The sequence below is a fragment of the Sardina pilchardus genome, chromosome 20 (assembly GCF_963854185.1).
Source record: "Sardina pilchardus chromosome 20, fSarPil1.1, whole genome shotgun sequence".
NCBI classification, from domain to species: domain Eukaryota; kingdom Metazoa; phylum Chordata; class Actinopteri; order Clupeiformes; family Clupeidae; genus Sardina; species Sardina pilchardus.
The window spans coordinates 25,682,044-25,705,144 of NC_085013.1; the positions used below are offsets into that span (position 1 = coordinate 25,682,044).

General features: G+C 44.6%; 2 protein-coding genes across 2 annotated transcripts; both read left to right on the forward strand.

The window, feature by feature from the left end:
• The first annotated feature begins 98 nt into the window (after window positions 1–98).
• Window positions 99–14,386, forward strand: hnrnpua (heterogeneous nuclear ribonucleoprotein Ua). The gene is made up of 14 exons (XM_062523257.1): window positions 99–745; window positions 1,947–2,061; window positions 3,359–3,432; window positions 4,540–4,679; window positions 5,166–5,265; window positions 5,937–6,049; window positions 6,267–6,530; window positions 7,219–7,338; window positions 8,054–8,182; window positions 8,995–9,163; window positions 9,698–9,982; window positions 10,389–10,636; window positions 11,121–11,216; window positions 11,933–14,386. The coding sequence occupies exons 1-14, from the start codon at window positions 277–279 to the stop codon at window positions 11,981–11,983; spliced, it is 2,373 nt and encodes a 790-aa protein (XP_062379241.1). The 5' UTR covers window positions 99–276; the 3' UTR covers window positions 11,984–14,386.
• Window positions 14,387–15,436: 1,050 nt separating this feature from the next.
• On the forward strand, window positions 15,437–22,837 carry adpgk2 (ADP-dependent glucokinase 2). The gene is made up of 6 exons (XM_062523421.1): window positions 15,437–15,852; window positions 17,010–17,169; window positions 18,773–18,963; window positions 19,720–19,816; window positions 20,238–20,374; window positions 22,148–22,837. The coding sequence occupies exons 1-6, from the start codon at window positions 15,660–15,662 to the stop codon at window positions 22,816–22,818; spliced, it is 1,449 nt and encodes a 482-aa protein (XP_062379405.1). The 5' UTR covers window positions 15,437–15,659; the 3' UTR covers window positions 22,819–22,837.
• Window positions 22,838–23,101: the final 264 nt, after the last annotated feature.

A 23,101-nucleotide genomic window follows, 5' to 3' on the forward strand; every position in this document is an offset into this window, starting at 1 on the left:
CACGATCACCGCCCCGCACACACAGCTATTTGGATATTTACGGTAGGTTTATATACAGCTTCATTTGTCACATCCACGATTACTGTTGCCAGTTGTAGTGGGTCATCGGTACTGGCTGTTGGGGCTTGGCGCAGTGAAAATTCCAGGCGGCTACACTGTCAACCTTGTCGCCTTTCGACAGCTTTCTCATAATTTCTTTTCTTTTTTTCGAGGCTGTTTTAAATTAGAGTTTGCGTGAGTCATTGCATAGTCGTCGTATTTTCTCAAGCTTTCACAATGAGTTCTATAAACGTCAAGAAACTGAAGGTAAATGAGCTGAAGGACGAGCTGAAAAAGAGGCAGCTGTCCGACAAGGGACTGAAGGCCGAATTAATGGACCGGCTGCAGGCCGCTCTGGACCAAGAGGCCCAAAGCGGAGGCGGTTTCGTGCCTTCGGATAGAGAAGCCAACGGTGCGGACGACGACGATGGAAGTGGCGTGAATTTAATGGGAGACGAGGATTTGGAGGATGATCTGGTCGGAGAGAGCATGGAGGCTGATGACGACGAGGAAGATGGAGAGGGGGGCGACGCGAACGATGCTGTCGGCGAGCAGCAAGATGATGATATGGGGGAGGAGGAGGAGGATGCCGGTGTAGAAATGGATAAATCGGATGAAGACGAAGATGCTCTTCTCAAAGAGGATGATGAAGAGATGGACAAATTCGATGACGACGATGCGGGGTTGGGATCTCTGCCCGGGGATGGTAAGCTCCCATTGACCAGATAACTCTTCATCATCGATGGAAAGGGTTTGAAAGAGGTTGTCAGTTAGCAAAATGATCAGATTTATGAGTAGCGTTACATTATAGTCAGTAATTCTTGCATAAATGTATCGCACAAGCTAAGGTGGGGGTAGATGATGTGAGTGAATGAGCTAACGTTCTTAGCTGGTCTCAGACAATGACCAGGCGGATGCACTAGCCGAGCTATGCTGAACGCAGCTAATGCTATTTAGCCTCCTTTGACAGTGGACCAGCGGACTGTCACATCATTTGTGTGGTATTGAATGTTGGACATAAGCGGATACCGCGGCTGTAGAGCAAGGGTGAATGAAGCTACGAGGGTGTGATGTTTGAGCAGTGAGTGGTTGTGATGATCTGGGTTTATGCATTAAGTAGTTATAGAGGTCCTGCGCGTTTGAAATGAGGACAGTTTGCTAGCTGAAGTAGACAAAGCGGTTCTCGGGGGGTGCTGAAGCGCTCTTAAGACCCATGGGTGTAGAACACAGATTCCAGTAATGTGGCTCCTCGCTGTGGCGACAGGAAAATTGGCATCTCAACGAAGTCAGTTCCCAGCAGAATGCATTCAATCGAGGCATTTCTTCCCATAGAAAACATAATATGTTTCTGTTCTCAATAATATAAATTGCGATTAGGCAGTTTGCGTATTCCTACGCTACTCCCATAAGCACCATTTTGTTATCTAACGTTCCAGTTTTACCCTTGAAGTAATGCAAGCAGCGGTAAAGCATAAATGTTAACCCTTCCCTTTCCTTTATCAAGGAAATGTAATGTGAAAATGTGTGTTGCTTGGCCCCACATTGATGTGAAATGTTGTAAAAAAAAAAAAAAAAAAAAAAAAAATTCCAAAGCCAGTATTTGCTGGCGGGTACCATTTCCCTCTGTTGGAGATGTTGTCACTGAGATTCCCTTTCTTATTACCCAGAAAAGAACCGACCGGCATGACCCACATAGCCAATGAATCTTTTCCTGACATGAAAACCCCCGCAGTGTAAATTAATTCTTATACAGAAGACGCCATGAAATGCCAGTCATGCATTGTAACTCATGCATACCTGATTGCACTGTACAGTACAGTACAGTACATATCTGAGTCGACTAGTGTGGGCCGTCCAGCAAGGCCAACACTGAGGCATGCCTCATTACTTCTGTTTTATTTCCAAAGGGGATGCGGACAAAGACAAGAAAGATGAACAGAAGAATAAGAAGGGTGTTAAGAGACGCCGGGAAGAACATGGAAGGGGCTACTTTGAATTTATTGAAGAAAGCAAATACAGCCGGTAAGGTTTGTGCAGAAAGACCTCAGGTACTCCTGAGAAATCACTGCACATTCAAGGTTTTTAATGGACTGGTGTTGGCAGTAAAATAGCCAATACAGTCCGTACAGTTATTTTGCCTCTCTAGCGCAAAGAAACACACATTTTACCATCGGCTAAAATAGCCTTTGTTATAGTGTTAGTGGCCAATACAAAGCATTTTTCCCCTCACAGTCTGTATTTCGACAATTTTTCGTGATATGTAGTCGGTATTACTAGGTTAAGTAGCTGGTATCATGTTGGGAAAGCAAGTGTATGTGTTGTAGTAGTCATACAACCATGGACGCCCGGACTTCAACATCTGTGAATGAATGACTTGTATGAGTTTTCTTCATGTTTTCCTTGTTATATCAATGCTATGTTTTAATATTCTTCTTAATTCTTCCGGGTCATTTTATTCTGTCATTTTGGTTTCAGTGACTCAATTGCCGGTGAAAGTGCAATTTTGAATATGTAGTTTCTCGTCTGAAAATGTCATATAATGTCAAATTCTGTGCGGAAATTTTTCAAACACAACAATGATGTCATCTTTCCTCTTAACTCTGATGAGTTTAACTGCTGTTTAACATGTTGGTAGCACAAGCATCGTGCACCCATAACTTGAAGGGTTATTTTTTGCACAGGAAACGTAAACCTTTTAGTGCTTTTTCAGTCAAGCAGTGAAGAAGCAGCAACTTGGTTTCAGTGCCACAGATCTGTCCACATGGGTAATGTCTTAAAGCCAAGCACCATTCAACACACTTCAGCACCTGTGGCCACAGACAACTCCCGGAACTACACCCTAAGTTGCATTACAGATAAACAACATAAGAATGACTAGTCTATATGCATATTGTTAATACCAATTTGACTTGTCATTATCCACTCCATTTTTGGAGTTTTGACTTGGCATTATCCAGTTATTGTGTAGTACACCAGTGGACCCAGTAAGGCTGACAGCATGACGTAATACTGAAATAGGATGTCAGGTATCACACCCCATATGCGCCACCAATGAATAATACAGCACCCTGCCCACAGAGAAACACAGGCTGGGGATGGTCTGGCCCAGATCCGGCCCAGTTGAGGCAAACTGGTGCCAGATCAGGGCCAGTCATGGGCCAGGTGTGTCTGAGCGCGATGCTACCTGAGTAAGGTCGTGAGCGCAGGTGTGCTGTCAGGCTCCATGGCGAGTGATCCCTGTGAGGGCCTGGCAGTGAGGTGAGGAAGAGAATCGGGGTTTTTTTGGGACGGCCCATCTGATACCTTTCTCTGTTCACAGAGCCAAGTCCCCCCAGCCCCCTCTCGAGGAGGAGGATGAGGAGTTTGATGACACCACGGTATGCCTGGACACATGTAAGCATCTTCAAATCCTTGACCTTGGGTTTGGCTACTCATTTCCATGTCACAAAAACATGCGCTGATGTGCCCTTAATCAGTGATAATCAGACCATTGTTTGTCAAGTCAAGTCAAATTTTATTGCTATAGCACGTTTATAGACGGCTGAGCCGCAACCAAAGTGCATCACAGTAAAAGTGCAAAAAGTGCAGATAATGAGTAAAAGGCACAAAACAAGAAAAATAAATGAATACAAAATAAAATGAATACATAAATGGGCTCAGTGTACAGACAAATACTGAAGGAGTTAAGATAAACAAAGGTAGAGACCATTCCGTTTGTTCCTGCATTGAAAGGTGATGTTCATATCATTAGTCTGGCTATTTGTCTTTAGTTCTGTCCTGACTTGTGATCAGAATCAGAATTCATTGCCAAGTATGGTGACACACTCAAGGAATTGCAACATATTTGGCAATAAATCACATTTATGATTTATTATAAATCCAATTTAGCAGTAAATATATCAAATGTAAAAACAGTTGCTGTGGTGCAGGACAGAATAAATGGGCTAGTTCCATATGAAGTCTGTTTGCCGCCTGCTTTTGAACAGCCATGTCTCCCTGAGGAGGTCTGAGAGAGAGAGAGAGAGAGAGAGAGAGAGAGGAAACAGCTCATTAAATTCCACCACTCCACATGGCTGTTTATTTTCACAAAGAAAATTCAGGATGCCTTCATTATGCCTTCATTATATCCAGCTCACCTAAATACCTAAGTTTTGGGCTTTCCTCCGACATTGACGTTTATTTGTTCTGATTATGACACTGTCTATAGATTTGTAATTAAGACACCCAGTTGTTTCTGAAATTGTGTGCTTAAATTTCACATTCTTGTGCCTTCGTCAGCACATATATCCAGATTTTTCCCCCCCCTGTGTGACAGATATTTCAGATACAACTAAATAATCTTCAACATACTAATGCATCTAATTAATCTCATGGGAATGCGCTGTTGTAGCTCTTGGGGATGTACTGTATCTGTTTTGGTGCTAATGGACTGTATAGTTTAGTCCCCAGAGAAGACAAGGTTCTTTTATTATTTGTAATGACCTGGCGTGTGTGTTGCAGACAACAGTGACCTGCACTTCAAGGTGTCACGCGACCGCTACAGTGCTTCCTCCCTCACCATGGAGAGCTTTGCGTACCTGTGGGCCGGGGGCCGCGCCTCGTACGGGGTGGCCAAAGGGAAGGCCTGCTTCGAGATGAAGGTGAGGTGACTCTCTCTCTCTCTCTCTCTCTCTCTCTCCCTCCCTCTCTCTCTCTCTCTCTCTCTCTCTCTCTATCTATCTGTCTCTCTGTCTGTGTTTGTGTGCGTGTGTGTGTGTATGCATGTGTGTGTGTGTGTGTGTGTGTGTGTGTGTGTGTGTGTGTGTGTGTGTGTGTGTTTGTTTGTGTGTGTATGTGCATGTATGTGTGTGTGTGTTTGTATGTGTGTGTGTGTGTGTGTGTGTGTGTGTGTCCATCTCACATATTTATGACTCTGGGTGTGTCTGTTTGTGTATATCTGTTACAGAGGCTATACTGTTTCATCTGTATGTCTTGCTGTGAAACTAGATCACCCAATTTAAGTTTGACTGTGTTTCCATTTTTATCTATTTTACTGGGTTATGACATTGCTATAACTTAAGCCCAAAAACTGCATGTCATCCTGTTTTTTTCCAAACACTTCTCATCGCCTGATTTCCTGTCCCTAGATTATTGAGAAGATCCCGGTGAAGCACATTTCCAGCAAGGGCATCGAGATCCACGAGGTTCTGGTGGGGTGGTCTCCGCCCAGCGGTACTCTGCTTCTGGGTAAGGAACAGGGTTCTTTAGGAGCTCTAGAACCTCTTCTTTATAGCTCACAAATCTCTTCTGTAGAGGCCTTAGGGCCCTAACCAAATGGTAACAATGTTGAAATATTATTTTCGTATCATGGTTCCACATTACAGTACATTTTGCCCTGCATCTGATGTTGTTTTAATTGATATGTAGACCTATTATTTGTCGCTTGCATATTTGCTCAGAAGCAAAAAGCAGCGAAACATTAACAACCCCTTTGTTTGTGTGTGTTTGTCTTGTTTTGGGTGTAAAGTTTTATGGTCAATAAAGAGACGCATTGAATATTTTCCTTTTCCTTTATGGCATCCCACCTGCCATGTCTCTATTCCCGACTTTGAGAACTGCTGTTCTAGGCTCAGTTCTTAAGAAACTTTGCTGTCAAACGCTACCAATCATGACTCAAGAAATAAGTGTACATACATCTGTAGAAATAATCAACACTCCTAGTCATTACTCTGAAGTATAACTTCTTATAGCGTCTTTTTTTCTGTAGAGAAATTCTGCTGTAAGGACTTTTTTTTTTAAACAGAGTAGAGAGCAGGAATGGGACTTGAAGCTTTTCTTGTCTGTGTTTGTATTTTTGTTCTAAAAGGTGTGCTGTCTGATGTTCCTTGGGTTCTAAGAGCAGTTTTCTCCCCCTATAGGTGAAGAGGAGCACTCGTATGCCTTTTCCACAAAGGGCAAGAAGACCACAAACTGCAAGACGGAGGACTATGGAGAGTCTTTTGATGAAAATGATGTAGTCGGATGCTTCATCGTGAGTATGACAGTGGAGATTTAGAAAGCCTTTCCATCTCTAGCCAATCCACCCTAGGTTTAGTAAACAATGCAATAACTGATCTGTGTGTGTGGGTGTGCTTATGTCCATGTTGTAAGTCGCTTTGGTTAAAAAGTGTCAGCCAAATGTAATGTAATGTATGTGTTTGTGTGTGTGTGTGTGTCTGTGTGTGGGTGGGTGTATGTCTGCTCTACAGAACTTTGATGGTGCAGAGGTGGAGCTCTCTTTCTCCAAGAACGGTAAAGACCTGGGCGTGGCGTTCACGGTCAGCAAGGAGAGCCTGACCGACCAGCCCCTCTTCCCGCACGTCCTGTGCCACAACTGCGCCGTGGAGTTCAACTTCGGCCAGCAGGAGGCGCCCTTCTTCCCCACGCCCGACGGCTTCACGTTCCTGCAGAAGATCGCTGTGGCGGAGCGCGTCAGAGGCCCCAAAGGACCCGACACCAAAGAGGAGTGCGAGGTCAGTTCTGCAAAAAGAAAAGAAACATTTTACAACACGAGGTGCATTCAAGTTTGGCAAACAGTGGCGAACGTTCGTGGTGAACATGTTTTCTTTGAAAAAAATACATTTTAACGAGTTGGAGCTAACATTCCATTCTAACGGTAATTGCATTGTTACCTTCAGCAAACTCGCATCCGGTTCCACTGTATGTTCGTGGAGAACCGCCTCCTCAGACTGTTTGCAATTGTTTGCAAACGTTCGCCGAAAACTCAAGGCTAACGGAAACCTGTTTGCAAAATGTACGCCGAACGTTTGCGAATTTGAACACACCTCACGTCATAACACAGAAACGAGTGTCACATAGAGATTTATGTGGCTGCGTATGTGTCCCTGCACGCCTCTAGTGTGTCTGTTCTGTGTCACAGCTGCCGCTGAAGGGAAGAGGCTGGTGGTGTACTTAACTGAACTTTGGAGATTGTGCCTGGGGCCTTCTGGCTGTGTGTGTGGGGAGTGAGAGGGAGTTGTAAAGTGGTGTGATTGATCACACCCCTGCTCTGTTTTGTGTCAGATTTCTTCCTCGAGAGCCGACATATTCACATTTACTCTCTTCGTCATCCACCCAGTGAGACAGGCAGGCTGGTGAAAAGTGAGGTGTTTGGTTCTCTGATGATCTGAATGACTGTGGATGTTTTTTTTTTTGGGAAAGGTCATTGTCATGGTGGGGCTTCCGGGCGCGGGCAAGACCTCGTGGGTCACCAAACACACCCAGGAGAACCCCGGGAAGTACAACATCCTGGGAACCAACACCATCCTGGAGAAGATGATGGTAAGCAAGCATACCCTCTTCTCTGTTCTCCTCAGAGCCACCGTACTCTAGTGCTCCTCCTCAGTCCATTAAGACACCGGCGAATCTGGATTGGATCTGAATTAAATCTGGATTGGATCTGAATTAAATCTGGATTACAATGAATCTGGCTCTGATCGGTTATGGCATGGTTCCACTGCATGTGCGCCAGATCCACATCAGTGTTACTGTCTATGACATGAAATCATTGCAGGTCACAGTTTTACCGGGAAGGAATGACAAGATTATCTACCTTACAGTATGTTAATTTTAAACACCTTCACCTCATGAGCACAGATGAAGTGTAGATGAGATGTAGTTTTGGTATGTAAGCGGCATCGCACGACACATTCTCCTGACTGATCCTGCTAATCTAGCCGGAGGGTGTGGTGTATAGTGTAGGATGTAGTGTGCAGGTGGTGCAGCAGAATGCTGAGGGTGTAGTACACTTTTGGATGTGGTGCGTGTGTATGCTTGTGCGTGTGTGTGTGTGTGTGTGTGTGTATGTGTATGTGTATGTGTGCAATCCTGTGTGTGTGTGTGTGTGTGTGCATGTGTGTGTGTGTGTGCATGTGTGGGTGTGTGGATTTGTGCGGTGCGGCGAGGTGCTGATAGAGTCACAGGGTCACGCCCCATGTGTTAAGCCACGGCCATCCCCCGGCAACCTCGCCCTAATCTGTGCTAATCCGGATCCCAGATTGCCAGCCTGAAGCGCCAGATGAAGGACGTGACGAAACTGACAGCCATCTCTCAGCGAGCCCCACTCTTCCTGGGGAAGTTCATCGAGATCGCCGCCCGCAAAAAGAGGAACTACATCCTGGACCAGGTACAGTCCAGAGCAGACTGGACAGATCACAGAACACAGAACACAGAACATAGAACACAGAAACATCAGTTGTGGTTGTTTGGACCAGTGATCTGGTACCACAACAGTATTTTGGTTAACACTTTAATCCATTGCTTTATAAAATCATTCATTATGAAATGTTGCACTCTAAATCACATCATATTTCCATTCGAGCTGTTTCCACAACTGTCACAGCTGCATGGAGATTTAAGATCTTTCTTTATTCAAATAAAGACCAACAGAGAATGTAAAGCATTGTTAAGCACAGATAAGTCCCCCTGCACATTTGCTGAGTCCTGTATTACTGCTCAGTACGTTCCTGCTTGCTAAGGAGTTATTATCTCTTTAGACTATTTACAGATGAAATGATAATTCCTTTGATCTGCAAATCAGACTATTTGTACTTCCTCCTCCTTATCCCTCTGATGAGAGTGTGACGTCGTCTGCATGCAGCTCTGGCTCAGCTAAGAGCAGATAAATGCAGCAGCTATGTTGTTCCGTTAGACTGAACCTTTCATGACCTCTCCATCTCTCCATCTCTCTCTCTCTCTCTCTCTCTCTTTTTCTGTCTCTCCTTACCTCTTTTGTTCTGTCTCCCTCTCTCTCTTTCTGTCGTGTTCTCTCTCTCTATCTCCCTCTCTCTCTCTCTTTCTCCCTCCCTCCCTCCCTCTCTCTCTCTCTCTCTCTCTCTCTCTCTCTCTCTCTCTTTCAAATTCAAAAGGAGCTTTATTAGCATGACCATGACGTTTCTCTCTCTCTCTCTCTCGCGCTCTCTCCTTCTCCGTCCGCAGACCAACGTCTCAGCCCCGGCCCAGCGGAGGAAAATGTGTCTGTTCGCCGGCTTCCAGCGCAAGGCCGTGGTGGTCTGCCCCTCGGACGACGACTACAAGCTGAGGACGCAGAAGAAGGCGGAAACGGACGGGAAGGACGTCCCCGAGCACGCCGTCCTGAAGATGAAGGGTGAGCGCGGGAGGAGCACAGAGAGGATCACACCTGTAACGCTCTCAGTAGTAACCGTAGTAACAGTGCAAACTGAAGAGTAAACACAGATAGGATTAGTAGTAACAGTAGTGACAGCCACAGTAGTAACTTAAGGGTAAACACAGAGGAACACAGATAGTGATAGATAGTGATAGATAGTGATAGACAGATAGGTAGACTTGGTAGTCACAGTAGTGACTTTTAATAGTAAAAACTGAAGTGGTGGGAGTAAAAAATAAGATATCACACCAACACATATACATACATATGGGAAGACCTTTGCTCATATGCTTACATATTCCTCTTCATACTGAATCAGCTCTGTGGAAAGATCTATCCACTTTTATACAATGTTCTCATGTAACTTAGAGGGTACATATCTTGTTTGGGAGGAAACTCTTTCAAAAACCTGTAGCGGTGTATATCTGTGTCTGATATGAGTGTGTGTTTCTGTGTGCGTTGGATGTGCGCGTGCGTGTGTGTGTGTGTGTGCGTATGTGTGTTCCTCCGCAGGCATCTACACCCTGCCCGAGGAGGGCGACTACTTCACCGGGGTGAGCTACGTGGAGCTGCAGAAGGACGAGGCCACCAAGCTGCTGGAGCAGTACAAGGAGGAGAGCAAGACCTCGCTGCCCCCGGAGAAGAAGCCCAACCAGGGGGGCGCGCCGCCCAAGAGAGGGGGCAACAGGAGCAGGGGGGGCAAGAACCAGTTCAGCAGGGGCGGAGGAGGAGGAGGAGGCCAGGGCCAGCGAGGAGGAGGACGAGGGGGCTTCCAGAACAGAGGCAACTTCAGAGGAGGTGTGTGCAAGTGTGTGTGTGTGTGTGTGTGTGTGTGTGTACAGTACGTATGTACGTGTGTTTGAACGTGTCCCATTTTACACACCATAATGTTGATGGAAAATGTACTTTAACCAACACCTGTACCAAATCCCATCATATTCAATTGTTGTGCTATTAGCATTGCGATACACGCACACACACACACACACACACAAATGATGGTTACTCACTAAATGATGGTGATCACTAAATGATGGTTAGTTGCGGAAAATTTTTCCTGTGTGCCGTGACTGCAGCTGATCCAGACTTCTTCACATGTTTTGTGCGTGCGTGTGCATGTGTGTGTGTGTGTGTGTGTGTGTGTGTGTGTGTGTGTGTGTGTGTGTGTGTGTGTTGTTCACATGTGTTTGTTGTGATTCCCCAGCACCGGGTCCTCGTGGCGGTTTCAACCGGCCACCCCGAGGCTTCCTGCCCCCCCCTGCCTTCCGAGGAGGCTTTCCCAACCGGGGGGGCTTCAACAACCGGGGCGGGGGCATGCCCAACAGGGGCGGGGCACCCCGGGGGGGCCCCGGCAGGGGCAACATGGGGAATATGGGCAATCGTGGAGGAGGAGCCATGCACAGGGGTAACATGGGAAACCGCGGTGGAGGCAACAGAGGCAACTTTAACCAGGTGGGTTAAATAATCAAACAATTAAACTCACTTGATTGATTGATTGATTGATTGATTGATTGATTTGATTGGTTGACAAACTATCATACCCACTTTCATCATGATTCATTTTCAATGTTATTTTTATGTTTTCTATGTCATGGACTTGATTGAATTTACTTTGATTATTATTTACTTTATGTAGAAGGTCCCAAAATAACTTTGCTATTTTGATTATTTGTACGCATGATTTGCATTTGTATTATTTGTATATTTGTAATTATTTGTATTACTGGTACTCCAGTCAGTAGCCTTCGAAGTATATAAATAAGTATATATCAGAGAGATGGCAACGGTTGCAACTGAATTGGATTATTTTTGTTGCTAAGTGCTTATTTGAAGCTCTCTCTGGGAGGTAGTGTAGCTTGGCTCACATGTCAGAGCTAGAGAAACCACTCCAGAATCTGTTTGGGTTGGATCTCTTATAATCGTCATGTCTCTACAGAAATTCCGCGGACGAGGAGGTAACAACAGGGGTTTCAAGAACGGCAACTTTGGCATGAACAAGGCCCAGGCTTTCAACCAGAGCTGGCAGCAGGGGGTAAGGACTGAACTGGTATATATATATCTATGGTTCGAACAACTATGACATTGATAATGGAACTCTTTTGAAACGGTCTGTAGACCCCTGAAGTTCACCTACCCAAAAAGCTGCCATCTTTTTCCATATAAGGAGATCCAGGTACCATCTTTGCCCATGTAAAGAGATGTGGACCTCCTTATATGGGCAAAGATGGCAGGTTTAGGTCATTTTTATAGGTGAACTTCAAAAGCTTGTACACCACCTGAAATGTCTTTGTTATTATGGTACCTTTTCTCTGTAATCTCTGAGGTTTCTCTGTGGTTACGATTTTTAAAACATCCGCTGAAGTCTTGTGGGTGCAGATATTTCAGACGATGTCCATGGCATGTCATTGTGTTAAGTCTTTGGTGCTCTCTTTAAAGCGTCATTTTCAGAGATGCCACTTGGGACGCTCTAAGGCGCTCTATTGATGGCCGTGGGCATACCTTCATCTCAGAAATAATGAGCTATGTATGACCATGCTAGTTAAAACAAAGTGCTTATAAATGTACTATATGTCTACATAAATGTTGAAATCTATCTATCACTTTAAAGTTATTTCACTTTACTTCACTTCACTTTATCAATCCTAAAATGTCACTTAAAATGAATTATTATTGATTATAATTCAAAGGTAGGTGTGCAAGTTCCCTTCTTTAACCAGCCTGCTCCTGTTCATTTCCGTCTGTCTACAGTTCTGGAATCAGAAACCATGGAGTCAGCAGTACCACCCAGGATACTACTAAAGACCAGAGAGAGAGAGAAAGATAGAGAGAGGAGAGAGAGAAAGCAACATCATTCCATCCTCCTGTCAAGCGCTAAGGGCCTCCGTCTGTAGAACATGTCCGCTTTGATCACCTCAGTGTCGGTTCTGTTCGGTTCTGTTTTTTGTTGTTTTTGTTGTTGTTGCTTTTTCAAGACACTCAAGACATTCCACAACAGAGGGAATGTCACCAGAGGGGACAGATAGTCACCTGTTGTCCTACATTTTTTTTTTTTTTTCTTTGACGTTGTTTTATTTTTATTTTCTTAATTTACTTCAAAAAAATATGTTTTTGTTTTGGTCACCTGTTTCACAGCTTGGAGAAGCGTCAGCGTTAAAATCAGGGTGGGATGTTTTTGAAACTTTCAGGGTTCTGCTTTCTACTTGTAAATGTACTTTTTACTACAGATATCAGTAAGGTTTTCCGTTTACTGTATACATCGTCATGAGTCCATTATCATCGGTAGGAAACAGAACTCATTCTAGGAGCATGAAGCAGCTTTGAGTATTTGTATCTGCAGACTCGCTTGTAACAGTATGCAATATAATACTGGTGGAATACTAATGCCTAAAGATGTTGAATTGGCCTGAAAATGGTTTAAAAAAAAAACAGTGACTATTGAACCAGATGCCAGAAAAACTGTATGTTTAACCAGCTAATTTATCAGGAAATAAGTTGTAGAGTCCTGAGAATCTACATAATAATCTTTTTTTTAAGTTTTAATGAACTTCAGGTTTTTAAACCTGAAACTGGTAAAACAGCGTTTTCACTAGCAATGGGTCCAATAGCCACTGTCTTAAAAAAAAGATTAAGCCACTGTCAAAAAAAAGGTAGAACAACACTAAATGGTCAATGTCCATATTTGTAGATATCAATAATTAAATTGTAAGATATTTCAATCAGAGCAGTCAAAGATACATGTGGTGTGAAAATGATAATGTAATGGCTTTGCCTATTTTTGATTGGAGTATACATATATATTAAAAATAGCAACACTTGTTTGTTCACAAATTAACAGATACAGTAAGCTTTGAAGTTAGTCGTTGCAGTAGTCATTTTAGGATTTACCAAGGTATTAAATTGAGGCATATATTGCCCAGGTTTTACGAGTGTAAATATTGATGGTTCCAGTCCTTTAGTCCTTGCTGTCATTATAGACATTGTTGTGAGTCCTTAGTTTCTCTCCGCTGGTTGGATACTCTGTGTGTGCCAGTGGGGATCGTCATTTTTTATTTTTTTAAATCATGTCAAATCTCATCGACTTGCATCAGTACTTTTTTGCAAACATTACACTGGTTGTGGGTGTGTAGGTTTGTTTGCGCAATCATGATCTGATACTCCCTCTGAAATGTTTACATGGTTACATCAGCCACACTGTGTTTTAGCATGACATGCACAATAGGATGGAATAGACCACAATTGGTTCGGAGTTAAGCGATGGAGTTTGAACTTAAGCATTGTTAGCTGGATTTGAGCAGGTCAGTGGACGTTGACGTTTGCACTGAAATAACAAACAACCTGAACCATCAGCGAAGACCATAGAAGCACATTCATTGTAATCAGTGTAAACGGTTTTATGTTCTCTTACAACCCTCAAACCCATGGTGAGGAGAGGAAGATAATACATCCCTCTGTTCATAACAAAGGCACATATAATGTTGTTACTAGTAAGTTATTATGCCATATTTTTATTTCCCATTGTTTGTGCATTTAGTATAAATTATAACTACAGTACAACTGATTAGGTTAGTAGAAAAGTGATGTGTTTCTGTGATTTCCATTTCATATTTGAATTACACTATTGTTTTAGATTTGTTACAGTATAGACCATGTTCTTATGTTCATATTGTGATACTTTCTTTATTCTTATGGGGTCATAATTCAGTATTTGTTGACTCTCCCTTTGTGAATGGTTATATTCACAAAGTCATCTGATGCAAGACCAACCATTTATTTTATTATTTAAGATGGAAATTGCTTTCCAGAGCAAATTTTATTGCAGATATACCATATATATAGAATCCGAGTGTTTTATACAAAGTAACAAAATTATGTGGCTAACAATGGCATGCACTGTAAGAAGAAACTAGTTTGCAGTTGGTTTGAAGTGGCGCTTGCTTGTCATAGTGTTCGTTGGTGTAAAAGTATTTGGTCAGGTGATGTGTATCGTTCTCAGATAATGTTAACATTTTGTAAGATAGACTTTATTTGTTTCTTTCTTTTTTTATACCTTGCTATGTTTTGTATTTTGCTATTTTAAGACTTAAAACTCAAAAGAAAAAAACACTGACCAAATAGTTTATTTATTCCGTTTCCACTTACTCTTCATGAGTAAAAAAATTATCATGTCTTTTTTGAAATTATAATAAAGTGGCAGTTATGAGCCTCAAATTCTCTATGTATTCATATATTTTTTGCTTCATTCCAATCAATTGCATGATGCACATTCAGTCAAACTGGTCACTTAATATACTGTATATACATACACATACATACAGGTATGTCTCCATCTGTGTGTGTGTGTGTGTGTGTGTGTGTGTGTGTTATGTATGTGTGGACAGTTAGTCATTTAGTGAACATTCATTCACTCATTTTGTCATTTTGGAGTAACAGTGTCACAAAAAAGCACTGAAAGTATGAAAACAAAATGTTTTTCTCAATAGAAGATGTACCAAACTAGAAAGAAACAATGATGTGTTTGTGTGTGTGTGTGTGTGTGTGTGTGTGTGTGTGTGTGTGTGTGTGTGTGTGTGTGTGTGTGTGTGTGTGTGTGTGTTTGGCCTAATGACTGCACTGAATTCTGTGTTGGACCCCAGAATGTGTCACATATTTGTGTGCACTAAACAATACCTCCCACCACAGTCATCCCAGACTTCACTGTCCTAACCGGGAATTCAGCCAACCTAGCCTACTGAGTGGTCTGATTGAGCTTGTTAGTAGGCTATAGCTCACTCTTTGTGTAACACATGTTCTCCTTCTCAGCTAATAGGCTAGTATGATGCAGTATGCAATATGTTCTCGTGAGGTTTTGTAAAAAAAAAAAAAAAAAAAATCTAATTCATCCCCATGATCGGAGTGCCTAGTGAAGGGTTACAGATACTTTGTTTTTTAGTTTTCTGTTGCAGACAAAATAAATGTTTCTCTTTGTGACTACCCTATAACACTTGTCACAAGGGGGCATTAGTGAGCTTACTTTCCATTTGCCTTGCCTCTCAAACAAGACTGTAATAAAGCCGACTTATTAACTCGTATGGGAGTATATGAGTATATATGCCATATAGGAGAACTGTGCGACTAGCGCATAGTCCTGTCATCTGTAATTATATAGTAGACTTTTTGTTGCTGAGCTTAAAATCCTAAATCTGGCAGAAATCCACTTCCGCTTTGTTGTCACTCCCCCTTCCGCCAATCCACTTGTGCTTATTTGTTGCAACTTGCAGCACGTCGTGTGTGTTTGGGCAGTGTGGGTGTTGTTTTATCAGGGAGTTTCATCCCTATTAGTCAGCTTTTAGCTAGCTAGCTTATTAGGAGTTAGCGTGCAAGGAGTGTAGAATTAGCCTCGCTAGTTCGTTATTTTGTTTTAGTGCCACCCTACTTGATGGTAGAGTTAACGTCAGCTTGATCGTTTAGTGGGCTCAGTCTCGTAGACTATTTGGCAATGGCGACCGGGGTCTCATTCATGAAATATGGAACCATCACGTCCCTCTTGGTGGTTCTCCTAGCATATTGGTTTAGATCTCCTTTAGATGGTCCGGGGTTAGACGAAAGACTTGATGCCGTTTTGTCATCGTTGCTCCGTGCAGAAAGCAAAGTGGGAGTGAATAATGTGGCCAGACCGAAGGTCGCCATAGGTAAGACATTTCTATCATTCTTTGGCTGGCTGGCTGGTTAGCCAGGTACGACAATGTTACGCACTGTTGCTATTTTCTTAGGGCACTTTGGCTGCTCTTACCCAAACTGATGTGCCATAGCCTATATCGTCAACTTACTATTTATTACTACTATGCTACAATTTACGATTACTATAACTTCCTATTACTACTTAACCAATGAAATGGTGCATGGCCACGGTAACAAAGAGTTGCACACTATTAATCTCAACAAGTTCTGATATTTTACGCTGCGTCAGCGTGACAGTAAATAGCCAGAAGCATCAACACAACATGGTATTCAAATATAACGTTGGGTGACGTGTAGAACCAGGAGAAATGTTTAAATGAAGGTTATGTTTCTTTCCTTCAGACATAATTCACTGTAGGCATGTTTGTAAAATGGTTCCTGTCGTAGGCTGCAGTAACACCTTTGCTGTTGATTTGTGGCCTTCTGTTTATTTCGAACATCACGGCTGGTTTTACTGAAATTATGAAGACATGCCGTGTGTATTTTTGTCCAAGCTGGTGACTTTTGTAGAGCAAGCTTTCTCAGACATGCTGATGTTCCAGGTCATCAGCCTTGTACAAACAGGCTCATTATCAGACAATGCTATCCAAATAGCTAGTTACTAAGACACTCTTGAATGTCTCATGTCAACCTTATTGTTAAGGGATAATACCTTAGAAGAGGGTTGGATACAATCAACTAATAAACTACAGTTGAGGGTTTTATGTCTTTGAAAGCTCATTGATGTAATAATTGGTGACACACATTCCGCTTCAAAGCTACCCAAATCTCAAAGCATTATCTTTTGGGTTCAAAGATTAAGTCATGCGAGATGACAAGAGGGTTCCACCTCACCCCTAGATAAAACCATTCATATCACACGTTGCAATAGTTATCAGGACGGCAGTTCATTTCCATGGCCAGTAACATCTACAATGGCCCCATCTCTGTACTATGTGGTATTTAACATCCTGCCATGGTCTATAATTACCTTTACCACTGGCCTATATTGACCTCCTATCCAAAATGGGTTGGAAAAAAAAGGTTGCTGAGACAGAGAAGGGAATTTTGACATCCGCAGGTGTGAGATTCCATGGCCTCATTCTCTTGTTTGTTTCTTGTCTGTCAGGTTTTGGGGGTTGTGTGGACATCATCGTGGACGGCGTGGCACTGCTGAACAAGATTGGCCTGCCGCCCACTGACCATCCCCTGCATCACGACTACATCGAGAATGCAGAGCAGCTGGCCCAGAGTTTCGGCTACTTCTTCGCCCCAGGGGCAGCTTCAGAGTGAGTGGGCTTGAGACACGGAGAGAGAGAGAGAGGGAGAGAAGAGAGAGATGGCGCAGTAGGAACTTTCCTGAAGGACTTTAAGGAGATTGTGTTAATTGGAAACAGAGAAGTTCTAGAACGTTACTTAACTAACCCACTGATCTTAATCCTCTTCCTCCCAGTCAGCTCAGAACACCTCAGAGAAGCTCTAGAATGTTTGTGGGCAACAGAAGTACAGGCCTAGAATTCTGCAACGGTGGTGGGGGAGAGACAAGCCACCAGATAGTGTGTCCCATGTTTTTACAAGCTGGAGAGGGGACATAACGTGTTAGCGCAGTGGCTAAAGAGCTGTTTGGCTTGAGTTCAGCCACTGCTGCTGAAGAGGCTGATCCACTCCAACACCCCGGGGTACAGTTCAAGCCCAGCAGCTCGAGAGCGCCTGAGGATCTTTTCCCTTCACAAGCATGTTGTTTATTTTAACTGCCCCCTCACTGTTCAAACAGCTCTCTCCTATAGGTCTGTATGCAAAGGGGGCTTGAGTCAGGTTACAGTCAGATGACTTGACTGACGTCCAGCTCTTTGCTAATCAGTCAAGTAGCTTTGGTGGAGGTTTCTCTGAAAGATACGTATGTATTCGAGTGAAGTTATTTCCATCCTTTAAGGCCATGTGAACCTGCATATTTTCATGGCTGCTGAGATGATCGCTTCTGTAAAAGGAGATCCAGTGTCGTCAGAAATCCGCAGCGCCAGCCATTTTAAAAATCAATGAGCTGGGTTGAGTATTTTGAGACGGGCTGCCCCAGCCTAGTCCAAAACACCTGGTGACACGTGATCCAAAGAGAGCCGTGCCTGCTGTGCAGCTCAAGTGTTCGGGGATTGACTTGTTGCATGTAAGCAGAAGACTGGTGTGTAACTGGGCAAAACTGCCTACAGCGGACTTGGCTGTTGACAACTCTGAATGGTCAAGTCTAAGTAGAGTTTGACAGTACTCAGTTCGCATTTTGGCTGGGAGAATGTGGTGTACTAGACACTTTTCATAGCTGCTGAGCTGATCGCTTCTGTAAAAGGAGCACTTTTTCCTTCACTATGATAAGCAGACACATCAGTAGTTATATCAGAGATGTAAAAGGTGTCTGTCTGTCCATATTATGTGCAATCTGATGTTGGGTTTACTCATCTATGTGTTTCCTAGTAGATGTTGATGTTTCAACAGTGTGCGCTCTAAGTTTAGTTGCTCGCAGTTGACCTCGTCCTCAACTCTGAGCTGAGTGGAGATGGAGAGACAGAGAGATGTGCAGAGGAGGGAAGTGAAGTGTGAATAACACTCCTGTGGCTCTCCTGTCTCCTCTCTCTTTCTCTCGCTCTCCCTCACTCTCTCTCTCTCCCTTACTCTCTCATCTCTCTCTCACGCCCACTCTCTCCTCCTCCCTCTCTGTCTCTTTCCCTCTCCTTTGCTTTCCCTCTCTCTGCTTCTTCTCTGTCTTCCTCCTTCTCTTTCTTTCTCTCCCACTCCACCTCTGCCTTTTGTCTCCTCTCTCTCTCTCTCTCTCTCTCTCTCTCTCTCTCTCTACCTCTCCTCTTACTCTCCCTCTCTCTGTCTCCTGTTTCTGTGCTTCCACAGGAGATATGTGATGAATGAAACCCTCTTCAGTCAGCTCGTCGAGGCCTCTCGCGAGTTGCCAGGCAACCGGTGGGCAGTGGGAGGCAACGCACCGGTGATGGCGGGCAGGATGGCGATCGAGGGCTGCGACGTGTTGCTAGGCGGCAGCTTCAGCACGGACTTCAACGACGTGCTCCCCGAACACATCACAGGTAAAAGCGATGAGCTCATCAGTCGCGTGTGTGTTTGAGTGTTTGTGTGTGTGTGTGTGAGAGGTCATGTGTATTTTAAAACATGCTGATGAAGTGGAAGTGCTGAAAGGGAAGTTCTTCTAAGCTCACTCCCTCAGTAACACACAAAAACATGGCTCTGTTGGAGTCCGACTTTTGGCTGCGTGTGCCCATAAGGCTTTGCTGATCATGGGGTCTCTGTGCTATTTCCTTCACTGCTAGAGGGCAACATTACAGCCTCGTTTGTTGTCTACTGACTCACAAACCCCATATATATTTGTTTCTAAAGCGTGTCTTGGGTGATCAGATCACAAGCGGTTAGTTCTAAATACAAGAGTAAACATTCCCTTGAGGCGAATTGTGATCCAATCACTAGAGACTACATATCTGGGCTGTCTATCTACTATCTTTGTAGTGTAAACACTAATGCATTCTGATGTGTCCCGGACAATGGGAATTCTAATGACTGTGATGTTGGCAATAACGGCAAGCAATCAGCATGCGTGTGCAGACACAGCGTTGTGGCTTGGCTGACTGCTTGTGTGATTGCATCATCCAAGATGCACTATAAAAACATCACTGTACATATCTGCATCAGGCCCTGTCCCCTAACTCAAACACTCTCACTCTCACTCTCTCTCTTTCTTTCTCTCTCTCTCTTTCTCTGTCTCTTTCTCTCTCTCACTCTCTCTGACTCTTTCTTTCTCTCTCTCTTCCTGTGACCCACGACCTCTTCAGTGGCGGGCAGCACTGTGGACGAGCCGGACATTCACCTGATCATGGAGTATCCCTCCGGCGCCAGCTGGGGACCCTACACCTCAAGAAGAGCCAACAGGTCAGTCTGGGCCGAGTCTCTGGAGACTGTAAAGAAATACTGTTTTTAGTTTTAATTTATCCCCCGGACAATACTCTTTTCTGATTGGCTGATAAGGAGCTATTCATTCATATGTACAAAATATATAAAATGTATATATTTTATATGTTACGTAAGTGGGGAAAGTGGCCTTCGAGGTGTCCCGATATATATATATATACCAAATGAATGGACTAACGGAGGAAAGTCCACTCTGTAGTGGAGTTCCTTGCCTCTGCCTCGTCCATTAATTCCATATAGGGAAACCTTGGAAGGCATTATCCCTTACTTAAAGGATCATGTCATGTGACTGCTGTCCACTTTTTCCACTGGCACCCTTCCTGCATGTCCTTCAGAGGTATTAATTGATTAATGCATCGTTGCCGATGTGTGTCCCTTGCAGGTACATAGTCCACAGTGATGACCACAACCCCTACTTGGACTCCATGGAGGAATTTGAGAAGCAGCTGCAGGGCTTCCATCCAGACCTGCTGGTGGTGGGAGGACTACAGATGATGGACAATTTCCCCTTCAAGCAGGGTGAGGGTCGCCTCTGGGGGGGTGATGGGTAATGTAGTCCAAACCAGGCTGATGTTACTGTTACCAACGACTTGTTTAAAGCACAGGAATTCCTCACACCCACTCACATACACACATATGCACACACACAGGTCTGGAAAAAATGAAGAGACCACTGCACATTTCTCTGAAGTCATCCTAGTCGCATTCAAATGAGTTGACGGTCATATTCAAAATGAAGACCACTGTTAATTTGAATATGACGGTCAGCTCATTCGAATGTGACTCAGCAATCGTGGGATGCCATCAGAATATATGCAGTGGTCTCTTATTGAGTCGTATATGCATATAAACACAGTTACACACAGCTATATTTTCTCTCGCATGTGTGATTCTGATACTCTCCTAGCCACTTTCAGGATGTGGTTAGGATGGTATCCAGGATGTTGCTGGGGCACGGTATCCAGGATGTGGTTAGGATGGTGTCAGAATCTTAAATTAGTGACCTTTTACCTGAGAGGGTATCACATATGTATACACACACACACACACACACACACACACACACACAGCGTACAACCATAGACCCACAGGCACTGGGGTTCATCTGTCTGAGTTTGCCATCGTTTGGGCTTCCTGCGCTATAATCCCAGAGATGTGTCTGGTATTTGTGGAGGCTGGGAGAATGCATTGTAACAACAGGGGCTAAGCCATGCTAGAGAGGCTGTTTGGATTGGGCCTAACTCTCCCAGTGCAGAGAGAGAGGGATATGTCCAGTGCTTTTTACCTCACAGAGTCGGTCAGATGCAGACACACTGTGTTTCACCGCACAGGTTATAGAAGAATAATTGTTATTGTTTTCAGTGCACTAGGTTATATTCATACACACATTCCGTGTATACGGTGGTAGTGTAGCGGCTAAGGAACTTGGCACACATGCCAAAAGAAATAAATCAAAACAGTTGTGGGTTCAATTCCTTGATGTCGCTGTTGTGCCCTTGAGCAGGGCACTTCATCCTGAGGGGCTCCAGGGAGACTGGCCCTGCAATTGGTATCTGTAGGTTGCTTTGGATGAGAGCGGCGGCTAAATGTATACATAGCATAGGTACAAAAAATAAATCACATATATCACATTGATGTTCAGCTCACAGGGTTGAGGTGCATGCAGTCTGTGATATGGTGCAGAGGCAATCGTCTTCATCCTGCTAGCTCAGCTGTGGTTACTTGTCTTATCTCAGTTGTGTAATCGTGTGTAAGACTCAAAGTGCGCTTTCTCAGGGTGTTAGGGAGGACGGACCTTAATTGCTTTTCAGATAGGCCAAGATTGCAGAAATGCGATCAGTGAAATCTCACTGTTATTGGGAAGATAGAACAGCTAAACATGGCTCTTTATATATCAGCAATTTCACTTGTATGTCATGAGTTTTGCAGTTTCCCTTTACAGTGCAGTGTGTTGAAAGGGGTTCGGACGCAAATCACCACATTGTTTCGCCAGTTTGCATCCTCTACCAAGTTTTGTGTCCTAGTTCAGTCTGAACTGGCACAGTGTTTTATTTTTATATGGTAATTTCTAGCTGTCCCTTTAGGCTCTCTCTCTCTTCCCTCTCTCCTCTGCCCTCTCACTCACTGTCTTTTCCCCCCTTATTTCACCTTTCTTTCTCTCCACTCTCCACTCACTGTCACACTTTCTTTATTGTCTCTTAATGTGTTCATGTCCCCCTTCCTGTGTCCTTTCTTACTCTCTGTTGACGTGTGTGTGTGTGTGTGTGTGTGTGTCCGTGTCCATGTCTTCAGGTGAGCGTGAAGCTCTGCTGGGTCACCTCTCTCACATGCTGCGCTCGGCGTCGGCGGAGACGTCGGTCCACTTCGAGATGGCCAGCTTCGTGGACGAGGGCCTGCTGTCGGACCTGCTGGAGCTGGTCATCCCCCACTCGGACTCGCTGGGCATGAACGAGCAGGAGCTGCCCAACCTGCTGAGCCTGTTCCGCGCTGAGCCCGTCACGGTGCTGTCCGACCCCAACCCGCGCGTGGCCACCGTCCTGGACCAGATGCGCGAGCTCTACCGGCTGGTCAACGGGCAGCACCGCGAGACGGGCCTGGGCCGCGCGCTGACCCGCCTCCACGTCCACACGCTGGCCTTCCAGGCCATGATCGTGACGCGCGGCTCGCAGTGGAAGAACACCATGTCGGCCACGGCCAAGGCCTCGCTCACCGCCAACCGCCACGTGTGCGGCTCGCCGGACATCGACCCCAGCAAGGCGCGCCTCATCATGGACGAGTCGTTCCAGGTGAGCCGGCGCGAGGGCAGCCAGCGCATCCCGCTGGAGGAGACGCGGCCCGTGTCCTGCTGGGACGAGGACGACTACCAGATCTGCGTGGCGCCCGTGCTCGTCTGCACCGAGGTCTACCAGACTGCGGGCGGCGGGGACAACATCTCCGCCGCCGGCCTCGTGCTGCAGATCTGACCGGCCTGATGAATCGGTGGAGCGCGGGGGGGCGGGGGGGGGGGGCTTTTGTTGTGACGGCACAGCAACATGGTGATGATGGCGCTCGCTCGCTCTCTCGCTCTCTCTCCCTCCCTCTCTTCACTGCCCGACTCTGTCTGACATTTTAATTTCCCCTTAAAATATGAAGATTTTATGGTTTTTGTTTTGTTTTTATGTTCGTTTTAAGTTTGTTTTTTTTATTTCCTTCTACAGTTTTAGTGCAATACAGATGCATGTGGGGTCCAGCGGTAGCGTCTACAGT

Excerpts from the sequence above, each read along its gene's own strand:
- hnrnpua (XM_062523257.1), top strand. The coding sequence starts at position 277 with ATGAGTTCTATAAACGTCAAGAAACTGAAGGTAAATGAGCTGAAGGAC. Across the intron at positions 5,266-5,936 it reads CAGCGGTACTCTGCTTCTGG|GTGAAGAGGAGCACTCGTAT; the intron begins GTAAGGAACAGG and ends CTCCCCCTATAG. Across the intron at positions 8,183-8,994 it reads GGAACTACATCCTGGACCAG|ACCAACGTCTCAGCCCCGGC; the intron begins GTACAGTCCAGA and ends CTCCGTCCGCAG.
- adpgk2 (XM_062523421.1), top strand. The coding sequence starts at position 15,660 with ATGGCGACCGGGGTCTCATTCATGAAATATGGAACCATCACGTCCCTC. Across the intron at positions 18,964-19,719 it reads GCTCCCCGAACACATCACAG|TGGCGGGCAGCACTGTGGAC; the intron begins GTAAAAGCGATG and ends CGACCTCTTCAG. Across the intron at positions 20,375-22,147 it reads CAATTTCCCCTTCAAGCAGG|GTGAGCGTGAAGCTCTGCTG; the intron begins GTGAGGGTCGCC and ends CCATGTCTTCAG.